The sequence below is a fragment of the Branchiostoma belcheri genome, unplaced genomic scaffold (genome assembly GCF_001625305.1).
Source record: "Branchiostoma belcheri isolate BF01 breed outbred unplaced genomic scaffold, Haploidv18h27 scaffold5, whole genome shotgun sequence".
Classification (NCBI taxonomy): domain Eukaryota; kingdom Metazoa; phylum Chordata; class Leptocardii; order Amphioxiformes; family Branchiostomatidae; genus Branchiostoma; species Branchiostoma belcheri.
In genome coordinates this window covers 7,298,281-7,307,604 of record NW_017804131.1, presented here as the reverse complement: position 1 = coordinate 7,307,604, position 9,324 = coordinate 7,298,281, and the positions used below count along the sequence as shown (strand labels likewise).

At 39.3% G+C, this 9,324-nt stretch overlaps 1 protein-coding gene across 1 annotated transcript in view; it reads right to left on the bottom strand.

Moving 5' to 3' along the window:
* Nucleotides 1–9,324, bottom strand: part of LOC109479728 (sushi, von Willebrand factor type A, EGF and pentraxin domain-containing protein 1-like) — a 27,197-nt gene that overhangs the window by 17,142 nt on the left and 731 nt on the right. The window contains exons 2-11 of the mRNA XM_019781717.1: nt 9,256–9,322; nt 7,873–7,920; nt 5,894–6,025; nt 5,500–5,679; nt 4,503–4,613; nt 3,910–4,032; nt 2,925–3,050; nt 2,186–2,305; nt 1,846–1,977; nt 1–104 (exon numbers count right to left, since the gene is read on the bottom strand). Coding sequence (XP_019637276.1) covers nt 1–104; nt 1,846–1,977; nt 2,186–2,305; nt 2,925–3,050; nt 3,910–4,032; nt 4,503–4,613; nt 5,500–5,679; nt 5,894–6,025; nt 7,873–7,920; nt 9,256–9,322 — 1,143 coding nt within the window. The remainder of the gene's footprint in view (nt 105–1,845; nt 1,978–2,185; nt 2,306–2,924; nt 3,051–3,909; nt 4,033–4,502; nt 4,614–5,499; nt 5,680–5,893; nt 6,026–7,872; nt 7,921–9,255; nt 9,323–9,324) is intronic.

The window sequence follows — 9,324 nt, the reverse complement described above, 5'->3', positions numbered from 1 at the left end:
CCATGCCAGATTGTAGCCCCGCCCGCAGTAACACCTGTGCTTTCCTCGTTCATTCTGACAGTACTGATCACATCCTCCGTTGTTTGATCCACATTCGTTTATATCTTGGCAATGCAGGAAAAAAAAACGTAAGAACATATATGCATGTAACAACCCTGTTTCAAAAGCACTGCTCGCATATGGACCCAACATATAGTCACATTCGGTCACATTCGTCGTATGTGAAAACCCATGTGAAAACATTAGTCACTTTCTGTTACACTGCCCTAACTACACTCAACAACGAAATACCCTTTTTGGCAACTTGAAAACACTGATTGGCTTTATTACTGACTTGGATGATCTTTCTGATGATATTCTGGTACATTTACTTTTAATAGGCTCTTCTTTTCTCTCAACAACGTACAATATTAAAATATTAAAACATGTACAGGTATTTTTGTTGGAATCAAATCGTTTTTTGTAACATAGTTTATTGATCAATCCTGTCAGCATTTATATATATCAGTTTCACTTGTTCATCGATTTATTATTGTATTCAATTTCAATATGTTAATCTGTGCTTTGCTTGTCGTATGTTTTATATATTGTCTGGTGGCGGCATGAATATAAGTGTAACTTGAGTGTGTCGCTACCGCGTCTTGCCAATATATGTTTCAACTAGAAAGGCCAATATTTGCTTTGGAGCAAATACAGCGATGGGTTCACCACATTTTACGACATGGCAGGGAAAGAATGAGAAACACAAGGGAAAACAATGATTTACATTGATATAACTATAATATGAAGTAAAATACAACTAAAACAACAGTTGGATAGCTATTCCCTACTTTATTGGTTAGGATTTTTAATTGCATAATGCAAACTGTTGATTTTCAAAATAAAAAAAAACGTCCATGCCCCGCATTCCAATGCTGGAGCAGGAAAGCTTGAAATACCTACCAAAACACTTGAATACAGACATACTGTCAGTATGGAAATGCTCTGTGCAGGTGTTAATCAAGTTAAATCCCAACAGCCAATCAGCAAGAAATGCTCTGTGCAGGTGGAAATGCTCTGTGCAGGTGTTGATCAAGTTAAATCCCAACAGCCAATCAGCAAGAAGAATAGAGGAAAGCTGCATGCCTATTGGTTGATGCCCTGCATTCCATTGTGATGACTCATGCCCAAACGTGGTAAACAAGGCACACTAACACAGTAATACATTTGCTATAACACAGCCAAAAAACTCAAATAAAACCATTCTAAAAGCCTGTATCACAATAATTTAAAAAACGCCTAGGGGTATTTGCCCACTGTACGAGTACCTCCATACCAAATTTCAGGACCTTGGGCCCTAAAATGAAGAAGCTGAATCCATTTAAAAAATGGCAGGAGAAGAAGAAGGAGAAGGAGAAGGAGAAGAAACATCAGAAAAAGCAATATGGGTTCACCACCACTTTGTGGTGTGGTGAACCCATAATAAAAAAAACATTCGTCGTAGGTAAGGCGATCTTGATATCGTAGATGCCAAACCAATAACCGTCGTTCCCGTAACAAGACAGTCGAATTTAGGACAAATAACTATTGCTCTATCTATTCTTATTCAAAAGCCATGCATATTTATGCATATGGTTCCAGCCCATCCAACTCTGTCTTGCTACATGATAAAACCCCAAACCACAGGGTGTCTGCTACAGCACCAGTTACCATGGCGACAGACGTCTGGTCCAGCTTATTGAACATATGTGTTTGGCGAAGAATAAACAGGGTTAAGGAAAAAATATAAAAATTTATCTACACACTTGCCATATACAAATTTTTCATTAGGACATAGGTATGAACTGGGTACTGACGGGTACATACCGACGCAGCGGTGGCGGTCTGTGTCCAACTTGTATCCTTCTTTACAAGAACATTTGTAACTGCCTTGAGTATTTTCACAATCGTATTCACAGGGGCCTCTATACAACGGCCATCCGACACATTCGTCAATGTCTGCAACGGAGACAAAAGCAAATCAGTATAAACAAGAAACAAAAGAACAGTGTTAACCGTATTGCGTATCAGATAATATATCTTATACATCATGATAAAACTGAATAAATGGATAAATAACTGTGTAAACCAAAGCATGGGGTTAGACACATATCTGGTCTAACTATATATGGAGAGAGACATAGCATTTAGTAATAACTAATTTCACCTGTGCAGGTCTTCTTGTTTCTGTCCAGTTTATAACCTTTATGGCATTCACAACGGTAGCCTCCATCGGTGTTCTTACATTTGTGTTGACAGCGATGGTTTCCCTTGCATTCGTCGGAATCTGTAACGAAGTACAGCATGGTTGGTCTGGTTGCTTCTCATCATCATTATTAGAAGTTTATCGCAAATCCATGCCCGAAGGCTAATCGCAAGTTACAAACAAAAAGGAACATTGAAGCAGAGTAGAAAATAACTTCACAATCTAGTACATAGTGAAAACTAGTAGGTGTCTACAACAATGGCTATGTCTAAAACTATGTCTGACGGGTTTGACTTCTCTTTTGTAAATCATGGAAGACGTAATGTCCCATCTTGTCTAAAATTTGTTTTTTTTTTAAGTTAAAAGAAGAACATTTTTTTGTTTGTAAGTTTTGGGAAATTTTGATAAATTGTAGAGGTTTGAATAGTCAACTCATTTCGAGCGTTGTTATGAAAGGAACAGTTTGAGATAAAGTGTATTTCATCTTCCACAGTCTTTGCACTACGATATTTACAAAATCTTTCACATACAGGTAGTCTTAAGAACTATGCATGTCATTTTTTTTAATCAGCTTTTTCACTAAGTGCTTTCTAGAAATGAAAACACGATACAAGTTTTAAACAATAAGATATTACATTAATCATTTGAGCGACTTTGCTGAAAAACTATTGACAATCAGGCTATAATATGTACTACTTACCAACGCAAGTTGTTCCTTTGGGTTCAAATCCGGCAGCACATATGCAATTAAAACTTCCTTGATGATTTTTGCACTTGTTTTTTGTTGATCCACACGGGTAAGGGCTCTTATGGCATTCATTGATGTCTAGTTGAAATACAAAAAATAAGTGGAATTATTATTTTAAATTATATGTGCTTAACGTCCTCAAAATGCAACTTATTGATGTGCGTCAACCTGGCTAAATAAAACCTGTATTTGTACCCAATTTGCACAAGACCAGCTTTGGTGACCACTTTGCAAAATTTCCTGAGTGATTTCTACAACCCTGTGAAAATCTTCCCGTTCAAATAATGGAAGCCTATAGGTAGCATGGATCAAAGCTTGAATTATTATGATAAGTTCTAATACTACGTATATCCTGGGTACTGCAGGATTCCTTGTGATGTTGCTTGACAATTAATACTCTAGTTACAAAATCATGCCCAGTGTCAAATAATGTAAAAGTAGAACAACATAGAGCATTTTTAAATAGTAGTAGTTAAAACTACTGTCTGTTCATCTTAATTATACTGTTACTACTACGTTTGCTATTGCAAGAGTTGACTTTGAGTTTTATGATCTTAGTAGAGACATGACAGTCTTTTGGTGATCTTCTAAATGGTAAAAGAATTATAGAAATTGTGGCAATAGTTTTCTGGAATAAATTGTTTCTAATATACTATCATGAAAGTTCATCTGTGTATGTGTAGCTACATGTTTAAAGTTAAAACTTTTGATCTAACGCAAAGAAGTTCTCTCACCTAGAGCTTTCGACCAGTCGCTCTGGTCTTCATCAGTAGAATGACCACTTCAAAAAAGCCACCTGACAAGCCTCACTGGGTCAGTCTATCGAATTCTGAAGAAGACCAGAGTGACCGGTCGAAAGCTCTAGCCTCTGGGTGAAGAATCTTCTTTGTGTTGGATCAAAAGTTTTAACTTAAACTTGTTTCTGATCTTGATTTACCTTCGTTACATGTTTGACCCGTCCATCCGGTGTGACATTTACATGTGAACGTTTCCGGATTGTTGCGGTCCGGAGAACATATGCCTTCTTTGCAAGGATCCGGTTGACATGGGTCCACGACCTCTGGAGCACAGAAAAGTACAAGAAATAACAGAAATTTGCAGATTAGAATGCCCACTCTTTGCCTCATGAGGCCATGTGGATTTGATTATATTGATCTGTTTATTAATTGTTCGAAATCACATAGCAGCGCTAAGGCGCTGAATTGCGTACAAGTTTGCATTAAAAACTACACATAACAAATACAAAATCCACATTCTACAACATTTATAATGTTTTTCAAAATTTGTTTGCAAGTTGTTGTGAAGTGGTCAGTTACCATTCTTTTTGCAAATGCGAAATAAAAACCTATTCAGAATATGCACACAAAAACGAAGTTAAAGACTTACCCTCCGACCAAGTTTCATGCATGAATATCCATAGCTTAGCTTCGTGAATTACACATCCAAACGCTACTAAAACATAAACTTCTAGGCGAAGAGAAACAAGACGATCAGGTAGTTTGATGACTCAAGAATGCATGTGTTACTTACCGACTTCGCATCTCTCTCCCTTCCAATCTTTGGGGCAGGAACAGGTGAAGTCTTCGCCGTTTTCTTTGCATATCCCATCATTCTGACACGGATTCACAAAGCACGGTTTACCTATGACATAATGTAACACACATATCGACGTCATTCAACACAGGCAGCCGGGGATAGAACATTTCATTTGGTTGTTTATATCCGCAGTAATGAAAAATCATCTGCAATCCTTCTGCTTCAACCCTCAGGGCAATACGGTCTTACCACATTATGCTTCGGTCCCAATTGAAAAAAGGGGCCCTGCCGGGTAGTCTCCGGGCTGTTTTGGGACACTTTTGGGCGTGACCCGTACGTGGCCCCGCGGGACACCGTGCGGCCACCGGGTTATTTTTGGGCCCGGCGGGGACCCGAAAAGAATTTAAATCTACCCGGGCTTCGCTGACAAAAAGACGCCATAACCTCATTGTGAGAACACCGAGAGGTACCCCTCCGGTTGCCGGCAGTCCACCGGGACACATTTGTTACGTCACAGACCAGATGAACAGAATAAAGGTGTGTACTTCGTAAACCCGGGTGAAATGTGTGACGTCACAGATCAAATGATCACAACAAAAGCGTGAATTCTGCATACGTATAGGTCAATACAAGACATCGTCAGAGAATCTCCCGGGTACCTGCCGGGTGCCTGCCGGAGACCGACCAAAGAGGGTGACAAAATTTTTTTAACAAAATGCTACTGAAGGAAACTTTTAATTGTAACCACGACAGCCGGTGCCCTCCCGACTCCTGAGCCCGACCGGGGCCGGCCGGGGCTACATCCCCGACGGGCACCGACGCAATTGGGACCGAAGCTCAAGTGGGGATTCTATGGGAAGAATGTGGTCCGTGATTGAGCTTGTATCCCGTTGTATGCTGCAACGTGATTTTTCGTCTATTCTATGAAAAGCACAAGACTGTTTATCAATAATGGAATTATAAAATAAATGTTTGTATTACGCTGACTCACGTTTCTCGCAGTTGTCTCCCTGCCGGTCCGCTGGACAGTTGCAGAAGTAGCCCGCGTCGTTGTCGAAGCACTCTCCGCCATGTTGACAGGGGTTGGAGTCGCACGGTTCGGCCTGGGTGGTAGTGGTGGTGACTGCAGGCGTGGTCACTCTACTGTCCCCACCGTTCAGTTCAATAAGTTCTGTACGTGTATAGAAATTAGAATAAAGAATATAACGTTATATATCTTGTCGAAAAAAATAGAATGAAGATAAGGAACAGGCGGGATGTGAAGATCCCATCTATTCCATCTATACTTACTAATTACATGTAGATATTCTAGACAAAGGTAAAAACTCGGAGATCGGGTAGTTTTATGACTCGGAGCCGACAATGAGCGTGCTGCAGCTGCTTACCGTGATGGCATCTCAATCCCCACCATTCGGAGGGGCAGAGGCACATAGGCATGTCTGGATCACTTTCGAAGACTTCGCATATCCCACCATTCAAACAATAACCACTAAAACGGTCTCCGCAACGTGAATATCCTGGGTAATAATGGACATATCGAAAATGTAGCTACAGTATACGAGCGTAATATCTTTAGATTTAGCTCGATAGGCGATTAATGAATGCAGACCTTTATTGTACACACATACCCACTGGGTTAATTAAGTATATATATATATATATATATGTCAATTATGTTAATTAAGTACAGGTCACAAAAAGGATGGAATACAGATAACGTTACATCTATACATGGTCAAGTAGCTACAATCAAGTAAATTCGGTTTCTTCTCGTTTCTTAGTAATGGCAAAAAGGTAAGAACAGATATGTTTCAATACAGAGGGTTTGTCTATGCTCATTAGAAATATAAATTTATCTGTACAGCTTAGATGTATAAAGAAGGGGAACATAGATTGTATCGGATTATAAAGATCTTATTTATTAATAAAGCATAGTCTGCGTGGCCTTTCAAAATGCACGTTTAAGACAGGAGGTCGAACAATGTGGGTGTTCTGTAGTTTTTGACCCGGTTGGGGGGAAAGAATCGGTCTGGGCACCAATTTTTTTGACCGTGTGCAATAGGGAGTGGGCGTGGCTCAAAAAGCACGAGGACCCACGGTATCAAATGCTTTCTTAGTATAAATGCATGTTACCGCAAAGTACTCGTTGCGACACCTCGAGGTTTTTTTATAACAAAGTGCTAAGCCTACATAACATTGCCAGATTTACTCATTAATTTCTTAATTCAAAAGAATAATTGCCATAATAATACAAGACACCGTTTCTGGCTTTGAATAAATCTTCTATTACATGTCTTAAAATCAAACAACCCTCATCAAAAAAATTAGTCTTTCAGGCGGACCAAATCTTTCAGAACGCCTAGAAATAATCGGTCCGCCCTTCTGAAAATCGCAATGTTGCCCTAAAATGTCTTATGACCCTTGTTGTTTTGCTATATCAAGACCGAGGTAAATTTGTTTGAATCATTGTCAACCGATTTGCATAACGTCGACTCGTCCATGTACATGTCAAGTTGTAATCAACGGACACAAACGGCATGGGGCCAATGCCCAAATATGGGCACCAGGTGCACCCAGTTTGGAGATGTGGTCACTGATTGGCTGTTCCCTTAATTACTTTACTGCTGAATGAACACCTGTGCATGCTTCTACATACTTATAACAGGAATAGTTACTATGTTTTTTACAAGTATTAGCCAGGAAAAAAGTCTTTTGGGTTGTAAATCGGTAGAAACATGTTGTATAACCTACATTTCTATATACCTTGCTATTTTTTAAACCAAAGTGTAAAATCTTTAAACCAAATAAGCTGCTTTCCTCTATTCGTCCTGCTGATTGGCTGTTGAGATCTAATTGGGTTAACTGTATTAAAACCTGCACATAGCCATACCATATGGCAGTATTGGTCCAGCAACATTAAATAAAATATGGATTTTGGACTACCCAAAATCTTCACTTTATGAAAAGGATGTCGGCATTCTACAAAGCCAATATTGAACGCAGTCTAATGAGCACAGGGGGATACGCAGTTGCAACTGGCAAATTTGCAGCACTGTATCGAACCTTATCAAGCTAAGTTCAAGAATAAAATGTGTAGCTAGCAAAACGTTTAGCAAGTTCAGGTAACATCTGTGTCCATAATATCACCAGGGTCCATAATATCACCACCTTGAGAAACAGTGTGCTTAAAGATATGTTTATACTGCAACATACTTTTGGTACGCACTCCTTCACACATCAAAAGTATATACCTAGGGTATGTTGCAGTAAAAGTATCTTTAAGCACGCTATTTCTCAAGGTGGCGATATTACGGACCCTGGTGATATCATGGACAAGTATTGCATACAAGAGAGTTTTCTATACCTGGCTCCTCTGCTCCCTCCGCGTCGCTTGCTGATACAGTGGTAGACTCTATCGGATAGAGAGAAAGAACCGTGTTTGAATTTACGCCATAGATACATGTACGTGCAATAGTGTTCAACAAACGGAATATTCAGTACACAGAAATTACTTGAAATACTGGGTGCATGTGCACCTTAGTGCACCCAAATTTGGAGCTGTGCATCCAATTTATTTCTGTGGCCTGGGTGCAGCAGTGCACCCAAATATTTTTGTAAGTTGTAATATGTAAAGATGTTCAATGTTATATACAGCATATTCTTAACTTCTAAGTGTCAGAAAAATAATAAAATCTTTGTCATGGTACTTTTCTTCCTGTGCAGACTCAAAATATAATGCGATAGGGCGAAAACAAAACAAGGCGGGCCCAAAAAACAATATTCCTACATTTTTAAATTTTGACATCATAAACCTTGTTCAACAAAAAATGATACCAATATCGTGCTATTTTTACTGCCAACTATTACAACATCCATTTCACACTGAAACAGCTTTGAAAAACAAAAGGTTTCAATCATTTTACAAATGGTTTTGATTCAGTAGGAACATCACATATACACAGCCGCCATCACGTTTAAAAGGAATTGAATACATCACTGCATCAAAGTAAAAGACAAAACATTAAATCAGAGCCTTGTCTTGTCTATACTCTCTGCATATTTATCTGCCATCTACGTTCCGGCACGGCAACAGACTTCTTTGGCCATTTTCCGCATGTTGACCACGGCCAAAATTAGGCGAAAATTAATGCACGCGCTGATTAAGTACTTGCTGTGGCCTAAACGTTGTCGTCGATTTCTTCCATGGTGTAACATTTGTGAGCACTATCTTTGAAATACCAACAGGGTGATAATTTAAAATAACTAACAGCAATTTGTACAACCAAGGAGGTTATTTCTCCTATTAACTGTCCTTAGTACAGCCGCCCTGGAATTGGCACCAATCGTTGAAATACAGGCAGATTTGTCAATTAGTCGGATCATAGTGTTAAAGAGCCCCCTACACCCCATGATGATAAGTGTTCAAGTATGCCTGCACATTTTGGCTTAGCCTATAGATATACTAGTAGTAATTCTACCGTAGCGCTTTCAGTGTATACAAGGAAGACTACGCCGTTCTAAACTCACTACAGCAAACCGTCTGTTTTCTTGCTAACTCTATTGAAAAAGGCACCCGGCAAAACCTTACATTGTCCTTCCACGACAACATGGAATCGTGTTCGAGTATTGTATTCTATTGTAGCGCTTTCTGTGTATACAACGAAGACTACGTCGTTCTAAACTCATTACAGCAAACCGTCTATTTTCTTGCTAACTCTATCACAAAAGGCATAGAAACAAACCTTACCTTGTCCTTCCACGACAACATGGAATAGTGTTCCAGTATTCCTGCTACTAGTGTTCAAATAGTGATTCT